At 37.3% G+C, this 15,176-nt stretch overlaps 1 protein-coding gene across 3 annotated transcripts in view; it reads left to right on the forward strand.

The window, feature by feature from the left end:
- Positions 1-15,176, forward strand: part of MCMDC2 (minichromosome maintenance domain containing 2) — a 36,166-nt gene that overhangs the window by 17,508 nt on the left and 3,482 nt on the right. For 2 of the 3 annotated variants that reach the window (XR_013814901.1, XR_013814902.1), the window contains exons 11-13: positions 591-757; positions 1,406-1,585; positions 9,527-9,636. Coding sequence is in view for 1 of the 3 variants with exons in the window: in XM_079795810.1 (XP_079651936.1) it covers positions 591-757; positions 1,406-1,585; positions 4,991-5,133; positions 9,527-9,636 (600 nt within the window). In the remaining 2 variants the exon portion in view is untranslated. Of the gene's footprint in view, positions 1-590; positions 758-1,405; positions 1,586-4,990; positions 5,134-9,526; positions 9,637-15,176 lie in introns of all 3 variants that reach the window. The other variant, XM_079795810.1, reaches the window with a different exon arrangement.

A 15,176-nucleotide genomic window follows, 5' to 3' on the forward strand; every position in this document is an offset into this window, starting at 1 on the left:
GGACCAAGCCTGCAACCGGGGCATGTGCCCTCAACTGGAATCAAACCTGGTACCCTTCAGTTCTCAGGCCAATACTCTATCCACTGAGCCAAACCGGCTAGGGCTATACATATATAATTTTTTAAAATATATTTTTATTGATTTCAGAGAGGAAAGAAGAGGAAGAGGGAGAGAAACATCCATGATGAGAGAGAATCATGGATCGGCTGCCTCCTGCAAGTCCCCCACTGGGGATCGAGGCCACAACCCAGGCATGGGCCCTTGATTGGAATCGAACCTGGGGCCTTTCAGTTCACAGGCTGATGCTCTATCCACTGAGCAAAACCAGCTAGGACCATATATAATTTTTTAAAAATTTATTCATCTAGTGGTGGACACTTGGGCCATTGTTAGTTTGGGACTATTGTGAATAATGCTGCTATGAACATTATTATACAAGTATCTGTATAATAATGCAAAACAATCTAATGTGTTTGTGTCTTTTCTAACTAAAGTTTAGACAGTAACATTCTATATAACTATATTTTTATTGATTTGTAGATATATATACCAAAATGAACTTAATAAATGGGTAATGTCTTTTGACTTAGTTATGGAAAGCAGAAGCATTACAGTATACATCCCGGGAAAGAAGTTTGGGGATGATACCAATCAACAAATGACTTTTCCCATTCAGTGCAGTTTTTGGTCTTTCGTTGATATGGATTCATCTTCAAGGAAAAATATGCAGAAAACCAATTCTCTAATTGGTCAGATGGTAAGATATATGCATATTTTATTACTAGAGTCCTGATGCATGAAATTCGTGCAAGGGGCTCCGTTCTCGGCCCTCACAGCTGTGGCGGCTTGCCTCAGCCCTCGCATCCCCAGCTTCGTCCAGAAGGTCGTCTGGAAGGATGTTCAGAAGGTTGTTTGGCTGTCCAGTCTAATTAACATATTACGCTTTTGTTATTATAGAGTTGTTCAGGGAATTTAGCCACATATTTTAATCTTAATGTTTTTTTGTTCTTAATGTTTTGTTATTATCCCATTTCTATACTTAATTGGGTACTAGAATTAAATAATGACATAATGTGAAATTCTTTTATGTTTTTTAGTCATGCCATGCAGATGTCTCTGCTCATTAGAAATTTTTATGTGAATTTAGTGGAGGTTTTATTGAATAATACTTAATAAAGAGCATTTTTAAAAAATTAGTCACCACAAAGTTCTCAGGCTATTCAGGAATCACTTTAAATAATAATTAGTAATAGCAAATCATAGTTATTATAGTTATCAGTATATAATTTAATATAAGCAAATCTTATAAATATATGAATAATTTAAATATTTTAAAATTTATTTCCTAAGTCTTTGTGAAAATGCCTGATTTAATGTTTGTCTTTTACGTTTTTGTTTGATGTAGGATTGCAGCTTGATTCCAGCTAATCTTGTAGAGGTATTTGGATTATTGATTAACTGTAATGAATCATCTCCTTGTCACCAATTTCTTCCTACTGTGCAACATACTTTAAAGAAAGCCATTGATCCTGAAGGGCTGCTTTATTTAGCTTCTAAACAGTTCACAACAGAAGATTTTGAAAAGGTAAAAAGAGAAAAAATGATTACCAAGAATACTTGTGCTAATGTTTCTCAATTTAAATTCAACTCTCTTTGAGCATTCAGTTTTCTGTTTTTAGGATTCATTTGTTCTAACTTTCTGCTAATTTTACAACATTTTAAGGACATTGCATAGAAAATATTTAGGATTATCTCTACTAATAAAAGGGTAATATGCTAATTAGACCAGACATCTTCCGGATGTCTTTCTGGACAAAGCCACAGTGGCAGGGGCCAAGGCAGAGGTGATTAGGGGTGATCAGGCAAGCAGGGGAGCAGTTAGGGGCCATCAGGCCGGCAGGGTAGAGCAATTAGAGCGGAAGTCTTCCGGACGTCCTTCCGGTCAAAGCCGCAGTGGTTGTGAGGGCTGAGGGCAGGCAGCCGTGGGCTCAGGCAGCTGTGAGCCCCGGCGGCTGCGAGGCCTGGGGCTCAGGCCTCACAGTCATCATGGCTAGCAGTAGCAGCAGCAGTGGGGTGATGGAGGCGGCACCTTCGCCTGATCAGATCGCCTCCCGCAGAGGGAGGCCAGAGGCAGCAGCAGCAAGGGGGTGATGAGAGCGGCGCCTTCCTCTGATCGGCTGGTCACCTTCGCAGAGGGAGGCCAGACTGCAGCTGGGGAGCGGGCCTAAGCCGTCAGTAGGACATCCCCTGAGGGCTCCCGGACTGTGAGAGGGGGCAGGCCTAGCTGAAGAACCCTCTCCCCAGTGCACGAGTAGTTAAATAAAAGGACATAGATATTAGCATGCCCATCCTAAATATTAGCATGTATAAGGACATAGATATTTTAAAAGTTGAGTTTGTTCTTTGCACCACTGTCCAAATCATTATAGCTTAAGGAATCTCAATGAAAAAAAATCAAAATAAAACATTTCTATAGAAAATTATCATGAGAGGCTGTATAGACATATTGTTATTTACGTTTTACAGACTATTCAAAGGTAGTTTCTTTATATGACTGCCTTCAGCATTCTGACTTTAGGGAATATCGATCATGACTCTCTAGCTCATTTTAATGTCCTGACATGAAAACATTTGTGGCATATTCAGAGAACCTGAGAGTAGATGATATAAATTTAGTAATGATTTTCATTGTTATTAAAGATACTCAAATATTTATAAGTGAAACCCTTTTAATAGTAACTATTCAGAAATCTGTCCACAGTAGAGTTAAAGTATCTGAGTAAGATAGATAAAAGGCAGAGAATATTGGGAAGTGGGAATGCATGGGTCATTAAATTTTATTTTCTTATCTGCCTTCCTTATAGGCATATTGCATGGGTAAAAGGTTGAAAGGTGAGGTGGGCTTAAAAATGAATTATGACATTGTTTATTCACATAGATTAGAACAGAGAAAGAACAATATTGATAATACAATAAAGGTCTTTTTGTTTTTAGTATAGAAGAAAAAGTAGTTTGTTTCTAGGAATTAATATAGATACACTAATGACCTAGAGAAATGTTCACCCAATTTTTCCGTGAAAAACAAAAACAAAAATATCTATGGGTTTACTAATTAGTCATGTACTTATTGAATTACACATATATATGAGCCTACTTCTGATTTTTTAAAATTCTCATAGAAACATAAATTTTCTTTTTTAAATATCATTAACTGAGGTATAAATAAGATACATGAAACAATTAAGTGATCATTTATATGCTTAATTGAGTGGCACTGACTATAAGTATTTTAGGGTTTCAGAAAGGAAGATAACAAGTAGAATGTAAGAGTTGGGGACATTTCATAGAGGAGATGAGACTTTGTTAGGGCCTTAAGGAAAGGTAAGATTTAGATGACAGGAAGGATGGGCATGCTAAACAGAAATAAGAATAGGAGCAAAGGCATAAAAGTAGAAATGAGTATGGATGGAAAACTATGAGAAGACTTGCCTGACTGGAGCAAAAATTATATTATGGAGTCACTGGGATTGGGATTTGGCAAATTTACAATAAGCCTTGAAAAGCTCAGGCAAAGGAGTTTATAATTGATTTGTCACTGGAAAGAACAGTTATAAACTTGACTAGTGAAATATTGAAATGATTTCCCCAAAAGATAAATCTGGCTATCACACAAAACAGATTGGACAGAATATGTTGCAGCCTGGGCTCTCCAGGAGATGGACTGAGATGGAGCTTAGTGTACCATTGTTTATCAGGAAGTGCTCTTCTATCAATACCCGTGGAAGGGAGAAGGATATAGGCCCAAAGATTGCCTTTGCTGGCCCCACAGTGAGCTCTGGAGCTAAAGAGACACATCAGAGTTGTCCGGTTTTTTTTCTTTCTTTTTATAAATAGAGGGGTTTACAACACCCTCCCCACTTCCACCTCAATTAATCATTTTGTATGGGTTATCCTGAGGCAATCCCTGAAGAAGTTGACAGCTAGAGGTCAAATCCTGACAGCACTCCCAGAAGCTGGAGCAACAGTCTTTTTCTGAAGGGGGATATAGGTGGCACAAGACTGGGCCTCCAAAGGGTAAAACCTAGAAGGGCTACTGATGTAGTTAATTATTAGTATTATCCAGTTCCGAAGGTCCGGAGGGAACTGTTGAGTATAAGGAAAATAAAGAAGACAGGACATATTCAACCAGGACATATCCAAATCCTTTTAAAAAAGTTAATTTTAAGATATAAAGATTATAATTTAAAAAAAAAGATTATAATTAATAGCAACTTTTTATGGTTAATTTTTCTATGAGTTTTATTTTTTTTCTATGAGTTTTAAAAGCAGAAAACAACTAAGATTGTTAAAAAGTCTGGAAATTATGTCATTGAATAAGGACTTAAGAAACAGAATCACTCGGAAAGAAAAAAAGCATAAAACTCAGAAAATATTTATAATCATGTTGAAAACTTATTATCTGCCCAAAATCTTACTGAATCTCCAAGGCCCAAATTCATAGTAGTTAACACAATGCCTCTCACATTGCTAGTGTTCAGTTGTGTTCTTTAACAGGAAGAAAGGGAAGTAAGGAGGGCAAGCTCTAGGGCCAATGAGAGAAAGTTATAAGGAAATAAACTGTCAAAGAATTAAAGCTATTCAAAAGGAAATGAGCTTCTGAGAGAAGCCCCTCCCAATGAAAGGTTCTGAGTGAGCCTTGATTCCATTAGAAACAAAGACTTAAAAGTCATTCCAATATGTTGCAGAGAACATTTCTGCACCAAAGAAGGAGGAAGAGGTTATTTGGGGTAAACTTTAATATTCTTACAAATATAAGACTTTTATTTAAAATGCTCAGTGACTTTGGGATGGTCCCAGATATTTAATCAATTTCGATGTAGATAAAATATGTAAACTTTAAAAAATAAAATGACAATATACTTTGCATTTTTGTAATATAGATTATATAATAAAGTCTGAGTCTCTTAAATTTTTCACACTTTTAATTTAGCTGCTGGCTTTTGCAAAGAATTTGAATGTAGAATTCAGCTTGGAGGCAGAAAGAATGGTTCATGGCTATTATCTAGCAAGTCGCAGAATCAGAACAGATTCTATATGTGGATCAAAACTGTCAGCATCTGCATTAAAATATTTGTAGGTATTCACTGTAAAATTTTAAAGCCAGTATTAACTTTTAAATGATGTGCTTAATTAACTTATTTATCTATTTCATTTGTTTTTTTTGTTTAATTGCTAGTTAGTTGGTTTATGATTTACCTTGTTCCAAGAGAATTTAAGGTGAATTAACAATTCCTTTTGTTATATTGTTACATCATTTGAACCGCCAATTATTTATTTTCACTAAATTAATTTTTATTAGACTCCCTTTATAAGATGTGTCTGAGAAAAGTATATGGATTTCAAATACAAATGATTGTTTTTTTAAATGTGGCTGTTGACATTTGTCAGGAAGAAGAAATTTTCCTGTACCCTTCTTGGTTTTTCTGGCTGGTCTAATAATTAAATTGACATATAACAGATTAACAAAAGTAAATAACCATATTTGTTTACCTATTCATTTATTTTGTAAATAACCATAGTTAGTTACATAGTACTTATGGGAATCCCACAACATGAGGGGTTCAGGGATGGAAAGTTAAAATGAGTATCTATGGCATTCTGAATTAAGGATAAGTAAGGTACCTTGAAGCTTCATGGGGGAGGAAGGTCACTCACAGGACAATAAGAAGAGCAGATGTTCAGTAATTACATATTTGCCTGTCCTGAAGATAGGTTGTAAAAAGTTATCTCTGATAATAACTCTTATTATGGGCAAGGCCCCCAAATTTAAATTTCTTAATCACTGTTAACAGATTTTGTGTATTCTTCCAGAAATTATCCATTCAAATACAAATATGTAATTTAAATATATGAGGTATAATAATACATATTTATTTGAATATGTTATATATTTTAGATGACTGTTATTTAAACATTCATATACATGTATATTACAATATATAAATATATATTCATATGAATACTCTATTTTTGCCCAAATGGAATCATGTATGGTATATATAGTATACTATCACACTATCAGTATGTAAATATTTACCTCATTCTGTTTTAATAGCTGCATTACAGTTTTACTGTGTTGTGATATGACTGTGTCATGGTTTAAACAATCCTCTATTGCTAGACCATTACTTCATTTGATATAGATTAAAGTATAATCTCAAACAAATTATAAAGTAAGACCAGGAGTAAAGTAACCCATTAAATAAATAAATATCTTGTTATAACTGCAGTATAAAATAAGACAAGTGAGGAAGCCGGCAGGAAATGTCAAGTATGAGTCTATAAAAGATAAATATGTTTAATTTCTTCCAATGGTATATTTATCTTCATAGAGCTGAAAAAAATGCTAAAGGTAAGACAAGGTAGAAATCAACTGTGATGTTTTAAAATGGTAAACATAATTATATAATGCTTTCCTTTTTTCTGAAGTAATATTTAAAATACTCAAAGCAGTACTCAAAGCTTAAAAGTTTTGAAAGTTCTGTTTTCTCATGTTTTTTCTCTGCAATAAAAAATACGTTTTTTATTTAAACTCATATAGCCTCAGTTTAATGTATTGATCCAAAAATAAAACAGAGTTAATTTTAATATGATAGCTCTACTTTTTCCCATTGTAGAAATAACTCCCAGGGTGAAGATGGGGGTTATGAAGTAGCAAAGAAAATGAACCACTAGTCAGAAGAATCATAAACCTTGAATTTTTCTCCTACTTAGATAGACCTGATAGGTACTAATAACACCACCCTAGCTTTTCTAAAGAAGTGGAGCTGAACAATACTCTTCTCTTTTCCTGAAAGGCTGTATACATATTCTGTCCTGGTCAACATTTTTAGAAGGAGCTTGGGTGAGACAGCAGGAACATGATAATCAAATTTGTAAATAAACACCTCTGGAGAGCTCTTCACAGGTTTGAATGATGGTCTTAGTCTAACAAGAAGAAAATTAATAAGATAAATGTAATGTCCTCAGTTAGATCTCAGCCTCCCTAGTAGAAGTGAATGGAGGGGAAAGGGTGATATGGCTTAATATGAAAAAGACTTGAGATTTCATTCTTTTGATGGTTTATATGAGTAAACAATATAACATGGTTGTTAATAATACTGTGATTTGGGTTGCATTAATAGAATATGGTAAGCATATTAGCATAACCAATGGACACAGACACTGGGGCGGTGAGGGCTTGCCCTGGGTGGGAATGGCTGGGGGGTTGGGTCAATCAGGGAAAAAGGAGACATATGTAACACTTAAGACATTAAAAAAAAATAGAATATGGTAAGGAAATGTTAGTTCTGCCTCCTCTATTCTGCTAGTCAAATCATACCTGTAATAATTCTATACTGAAAAGAAATATTATCTAAATCTCACTAGCCAGAATGGTGAGGGGCCTGAACATTATGTCTTATGACATTTTAAAGGAACTAGGGATATTTATCTTGAGAAAAGAAAACATGGGCCAACTAGAAAAGTTTTATTTGAATATTTGAAGAGCTGTCACATTTAAGAAGCATTGGGCTTTTTCTGTAATCCCAGAAGACAGAACCAGGGACCAGTGGGTGGAAATTGCAGTGAAACCAATTTCAGCTCACATTTATATAATCTTTGTGGGTGAGTCCCAAGATTTTCAATTGCCTTATTTTTGAAATCATAAAACCCCTGTGAATTATTATCCCCATTTTATACCTGAATTTCAAAATAATCTCAAAATTAAATAATTTATACAATGTCACACAGGTAGTGAATTCTGGAGATTTAGCCCAGTTTTTTTGATTCTCAAGTCCAGCAATCATTCAGGTATATTATACATGCCTAATGAGAGCCTAAGGGAAAATTTTCAGGTAATCAAAGGTAGTTTAAAAATAAAGGCATGGATTACCTTATGATTCCCAGTGAACTCTAGGAAAAGTTAAAAAGAAACTAGACAATAATTAGCCTGGGATGTTGTAGAAAAAATTCAATTAATTTGATGGGAGTTTGAACTTTAATCTCAAAGATCTCTTCCGACACTGAAATTTCAAGATTCTATGAGGACTTCAAATAGATGCAGAACTGGAAGAAAATAGTAAGGATGTATCTATAAGAGATATTTAGTTAGGTTAACTTTCCCAGCTGTGTTTATCTGAACAGAATTTGGGGAGAGGGGCCGTAACCGGTTTGGTTCAGTGGATGGAGCGTCGGCCTGTGGACTGAAAGGTCCCAGGTTCGATTCCGGTCAGGGGCATGTACCTTGGTTGCGGGCACATCCCTAGTGGGAGGTGTGCAGGAGGCGGCTGATCGATGTTTCTCTCTCTCATCGATGTTTCTGACTATTCCTCTCCCTTCCTCTCTGTAAAAAATCAGTAAAATATATTTTTTTAAAAAGAATTTGGGGAGAGGGGATATAGAATCCTATATAATAAAGAGGTAATATGCAAATTGACCATCACACCCTCGCACAAGATGGCCACCCCATGTGGTCACAAGATGGCCATCACAAGATGGCTGGCAGGAAAGGGCAGTTGTGGGTGATCAGGCCAGCAGGAGAGGGAAGTTGGGGGGGGCAGGCCTGCAGGGGAGGGCAGTCAGGGGCGACTAGGCCTGCAGGGGAGGGCAGTTAGGGGCAACCAGGCTGGCAGGGAAGAACAGTTGGGGGGACCAGGCCTGCAGGGCAGGGCCATTGCGGGTGACCAGGCCTGCAGGGGAGGGCAGTTGGGGGCAACCAGGCCTGCAGGGGAGGGCAGTTGGGGGCAACCAGGCCTGCAGGGGAGGGCAGTTGGGGTCCAATCAGGCTGGCAGGGGATCAGTTAGGCACCGATCAGGCTGGCAGGGGAATGGTTAAGGGGTGATAAGGCTGGCAGGCAAAGCGGTTAGGATCAATCAGGCAGGCAGGCAGGTGAGTGGTTGGGAGCCAGCAGTCCCAGATTGTGAGAGGGATGTCCCAGATTGGAGAGGGTGCAGGCTGGGCTGAGGGACACTCCACCCCCCCCCCTCTGCCCCCCCCCCGTGCACAAATTTCATGCACCGGGCCTCTAGTAATAACAATAAGTCAGGGTGGAAAACAACTCTTTGATAATAAGTCAGGATACTTGCTTGTTATAGAATAGTCTGTTCATCTTGGTAGGAAAAAATGCTTTGGAAAGAAACAATTTTTTTTAGATATATTTTTTATTGATTTCAGAGAAGAAGGGAGAGGGAGAGAGAGAAACATCAATGATGAGAATCCTTGATTGGCTACCTCCTGCACATCCCCCACTGGGGACCAAGTCTACAACCCAGGCAAGTGCCCTTGACCGGAATCAAACCCAGGACCCTTCATTCCACTCTATCCACTGAGCAAAACTGGCTAGGGCCTAAATTTTTTTAAAAGAAAGAATATGTTAATCTTTAATGTGTGGTTTATGGTCACATATATCTTGGTTTGTTTCTGCCTAAATATATATCATCTTTATACTATCAACATATTTTGATTGGCTTTAATTTTCTTTTGTAGAATTTCCCTATCTGAAGCCCATGCTCGACTGAACTTAAGGAATAAAGTGCTTAAAGAAGATGTACTAATTGCAGTCTTATTATTTGAAACATCTCTCACATTGAAATATGGTAATCTTTTAAATTATTAATGATGAGTACAAATAATTATATTTAAACAAATATTTTTACTCTGTTAAATTAAAATGTTATATTTTAAATATTTTACAGATTAATACATTTCTGTCAGGTAAAGCCTTTTTTAATTTGAACATTTACTAATTGCTTATAGTAGAATCATTATCTGATAAGTTCCTTATTATGCATAATTGTTTCTGTACTTGAACTTTTGCATTTTGTTTTGTTTTGTTTTGTTTTCTTAATATGGAACGCTTCATGAATTTGTGTGTCATCCTTGCGCAGGGGCCATGCTAATCTTCTCTGTATCATTCCAATTTTAGTATATGTGCTGCCGAAGTGAGCACTGCATTGTTTAAATAATTCTAGAAAAATGTACTTAATACAATACATGAAATGATTTTAAATTTATCTTCCTTTTAATATAACATGCAACATTTAATAGTCATGCAGTCCCCGACAGTGGAGTTAGGCACATAGCAAAAGAAAATGTGATTATCTTAGCACCTTCTCTGAATTGCTAATTACACTACTACTAGAGGCCCAGTACAATGTGGATTCATGCACATTGAAAGGAAATTAATTAGAAGAAATATTTTAATATCGCTATTCACCCTTTCTCTATAATAGAAGTGTCAACCAGATTCACAATCAACAATGATAGATGGAAACACAGGCGTGCGATTGGCGTCAGTGAGAGCTTTATTTTTATTTATTTTTATTTATTTATTTATTTATTTATTTATTTATTTATTTATTTTTTAAACATTTTTAAAAAATATATATTTTATTGATTTTTTACAGAGAGGAAGAGAGAGGGATAGAGAGTTAGAAACATCGATGAGAGAGAAACATCGATCAGCTGCCTCTTGCACACCCCCTACTGGGGATGTGCCTGCAACCAAGGTACATACCCTTGACCGGAATCGAACCTGGGACCCTTGAGTCTGCAGGCCGACGCTCTATCCACTGAGCCAAACCGGTTTCGGCAAGAGCTTTAAATATATATATATATATATATATATATATATATATATATATATATATATAAACTTGCTTAATTAGAACTGCTTTCTGACTTAGCTAAACTTTTTCCAGCCCATTGAAGCACCCCAACTGCTCTTTCAGGTAATTGTCAGCAACACAGCAGTAAATATCAACATGAAGCAGATTATTATTGTAGATCATGAAGGGAGAACAAAGGGTGAAATATTTATCTGTAGCAATGTTTGACTATATTCTGCCCAGTGAGAAAACTTGAAGTCATTTTCAAGTTTCACCATTTCTTACTTTTCAGTTGGGTCAAGTTTCTAAACTTTCTAAAATCTCTGTTTTCTGGCTAATGAAAAGAAAATAGGATTCTACTAAGTCTTCTATCTACCTACTCCAGGACTTTTGTGAGGATCAAATGAGATGGGACACATGAAAATGCTTTACAAACATTTGGTTAAAGTGTAAAATTGCCGAGGCCGGTTTGGCTCAGTGGATAGAGCGTCGGTCTGCGGACTGAAGGGTCCCAGGTTCGATTCCGGTCAAGGGCATGTACATTGGTTGCAGGCACATCCCCGGTGGGGGGTGTGCAGGAGGCAGCTGGTCGATGTTTCTCTCTCATCGATGTTTCTGGCTCTCTGTCCCTCTCCTTTCCTCTCTGTAAAAAATCAATAAAATATATTAAAAAAAAAAATAAAGTGTAAAATGTTTGCACCTGGCTATAAAGCAAGTCGTGTTTCTGGGCTGAAGAAACTGCAAGGAGGCTAGTTGTCGCTAGGGAAAGGAAGCTGGGCGTTGCTATGTGATGTCATTACCTGGCGCCCACAGCAACTGTTTCTGGCCTGGGCTGGGCTGTGGGTCACATTTTGCGCCATGGAGTCTTGGCAGCATTGGCTGCGATTTGGTGGGGAGTCACTCCAGGGTGGTGGTTGGGCCTGTGTCCCACTTGGGGGAAGCCAAGTGTTGGTTTGTTGGTGCCAGGTCCATGGTGCTAACCAGTGTGGGTCATGGCAGCTCCTGCATTGAGTGTCTGCCCCCTAGTGTTCAGTGCACATCATAGCTACCAGTCAAACAGAGAGACACTTAGCCTTTTATATATATAGATGACTATAGCATTTTTTAAAAAGTATTTCTTTATTGCCGAAACCGGTTTGGCTCAGTGGATAGAGCGTCGGTCTGCGGACTGAAGGGTCCCGGGTTTGATTCCGGTCAAGGGCATGTACATTGGTTGCGGGCACGTCCCCAGTGGGGGATGTGCAGGAGGCAGCTGGTCGATGTTTCTCTCTCATCGATGTTTCTGACTCTCTATCCCTCTCTCCCTTCCTCTCTGTAGAAAATCAATAAAATATATATTTTTTAAAAAAGAATAAATAAATAAATAAATAAATAAAAGTACTTCTTTATTGATTTCAGAGAGGAAGGGAGAGGGAGAGAGAGAAACATCAGTGATGAGAAAGAATCATTGATTGGCTGCCTCCTGCACATCCTACACTGGGGATCGAGCCCACAACCCAGGCACATGCCCTGACCATGGGAATCGAACCAGTGACTTCTTGGTTCCTGGGTCAACACTCAACTGCTTAGTCACACCTGGCTGGGCAATTTGTTCTACCTTTAAATTCTTCTCTTTAAAAGTATTTAAAACATAATTGTTAAAGTCCAAGACACATTCTTTATGTACCATAAAGAAAAATGCTGCCAATTTTACTAAGACATAACAACAAAGTCATCTAAGACACTACTAGATTTCAGTAAGAAGACAAAAATGTGTCTTTTAAAAAAAAATCTTTATTGTTCAAAGTATTACATCTGTCCCCTTTTTTCTCCCAATGACTCCTTACAGCCCACTCCCGCTGTGTCTTTGAATTTAAAATCTATAATATTATATAATATTAAGTATTCTTATAGTAGAATATGGTTATTTTCACTTGGAAACTATTTTGTCAAGGCTTTTTTAAAGCATTTAAGAAAACATTTGTTGAGGGAAATAAAACTATGTGAAGATTTTTCCTTTAATTACTTTTTGTTCTCATAATAAATTTCAGTTTTAAGTCTTAAGCAAAAACAATGTTAAAGAGCTCCTTAGATGTTACTTTAAACATAGCAGGAAAATCATCCATACTCAGGGATATTTTTCTTGGGTGCAGAAACCAATAGGTTGTGCTCATAAACTAGATTTATGAGTTGGGTTAGCTGAGAGAGGTAGGAATCAAGGAAAACTCCCAGGTTTCTGCCTTGAGAAACTGAGTGGATCATGCTGCCATTTACCAAGACTGGGAAGAAAGAGAAAAAGATTTGAGAGAAAAATCAAAGTATAAATATAAGTTTGAGACATCATACAGAGATATTAGTAGACAGATATAAGAATATGGAGTTTAGAAGAGAATTCTAACCTAGAAATATAATTTAAGAATTGTCAGCACAGATATGGTTCTCAAAGCCATGGAATGGATGAAATCACCTAGAGAGACCACAGAGAACTCTACAACTGCCCTCCAAGATTCCAATATTTAGATAAGGGATGAGGATAAGGAACGAACAAAGGACACTGAGAAGCATCAGCTAGAATGTAGGAAGAAAATCAAGTGTGGTATTACAGAAGCCAAGAAAGGATAGTGTCTCAAGAAGGGAGAGGTGGTCAGCTGTATCTCAGTATGATTAGATTTGGCAGTCTAGAGGCTGTAGGTGGCCATGATCTGAGCTAAGTCAATGGAGTGGGGAAGGAAGTGAAGATATGAAGCGAGTACACATAAACAACTTTGAGACATTTGACAATGAAGATGAGGAAAGAAATAGGGTGTTTTCTGGAGAAGGATGTGAGGTCCAGGATGGGATTTTTTTTTAAATAAGAAGATAATAGATCTTATGATGTCCAATAGAGAGTAAATGAATGATACTACAGAAAGAGGAGCTCAAAGGAGTGAAGTTCTTAAAAAGGTGAGCGGGGATGGGATCCAGGGCACATGTGAAGGTACTGGCCTGTGATAGAAGAGTCACTTCATTTTATAGGAGGGAAGACAGTGGACACAGAATCAGATAGGTCTGTAGATTTTATGATATACTCTATACAATGTCATCAGCTAAAAAAAGATTTGAAGAGGGAATGGAATATAATAGTCAGTGTGAGGGATAGAAGAGCAAGTGTGCTAGAGAAACTCAGCAGGGTTGACAGGCAATGCATGTACCCATTTGAGATTTCTGTGATTCATATAAAGTAAAACCTAGAAATGCTAATTACATTTGTGATTTTCAGTCTAGCAGCCTGAGTGCAGGCACAGAGTAAATGGTTGGGTTCATACAGAGTTGAGGTTTTGATAGATAAGTATGGCAGAGTGTTGCATTGGCAAGGGAGGGACTCAAACTGGTTGAAAGAGGGAAGTGAATCGAAGGAAGAAGATCGGAGGTCTCTGAGATACAAGTATAGGAGGTGGTGCAGGGGAGCAGGACATTTGAATTAATGACTTTACAGTTTCTGGTAACATCAGTTTCCTATAACCTTGAGAATGTGCGTGGTGGAGGTAGAGGGGGAAAGGTTAGGACACAGGGAGGTCAGGAGCTAAATGGGTTTTTCACATGAAAATTGTTGAATGGCAGGTGTTGTGGAAAAGAGGAAGATTGTGAGCCAAGGGCTGAGAGCTGGTTGTTGACTTGACTGGATGGGGAAGGGCTGACAAAGCCCAGGTAGAATTGAGCATTAATGGAAGAAAGATTTGTATCAAGAGGAAAACGGGCAAAAATGGTCTGAAAACAGCAAAAGGGCAGCAAGCTAGGCACTGACTTAGTCTTATGATACGAGGGCATGTGGGGTGTTTGAGAAAAAGCACCTTCACTTTAGAGAGCAACAAGGAAGGCAGTGTTCTCGGGGATAGCAGGTTTTGGGTAAGGTAAAGCAGGAAAGGGAGCAGTCCCCGAAGTCTGAGGCTATAAAAGTGTTTACTGATGACAGACAGCTCTAGGAAGGTAGGCACTGTCAGCTTGGCTAGCAATTGTACATTTGCAGGTACTCATTCAATGAAACAATTAAGAGCTTAACTCCTATATAATAGTTAAGATTTTTTAAAAATCGTGATGAAATATACATAATATAAAACTGTCTTAATTATTTTTAAATGTACAGTTTAGTGCTATTAGATACATTCATATCGTTGCCACTATCCATCTCATTTTCCCAAACTGAAATTTCATATCCATTAAACAGTAACTTCTGATTCTCTTCTTCCCCTTATCTCTAGGTACCTCATATAAGTGAAATCATATATTTGTCCTATTTTGTTTGGCTTAGTTCACTTAGTATCATTAATGTCTTCAAGATTCATCCATGTTGTAGCATGCAATAGAATTTCCTTTCTGTTTAGGACTGCCACATTTTGTTTATCCATTCATTCATCAATGGATACTTAAGTTGCTTTCCACCTTTGGCTATTGTAAATAATGCTGCTATGAACATAAGTATACAAATATTTGAGACCTTGCTTTCAATTCCTTTGGGTATATACTCAAAAGGAAATTGTTGGATTGTATAGTAACTGTGTTTATTTATTTTT

This window comes from Cnephaeus nilssonii, assembly GCF_951640355.1.
Source record: "Cnephaeus nilssonii genome assembly, chromosome: 18".
NCBI lineage: Eukaryota > Metazoa > Chordata > Mammalia > Chiroptera > Vespertilionidae > Cnephaeus > Cnephaeus nilssonii.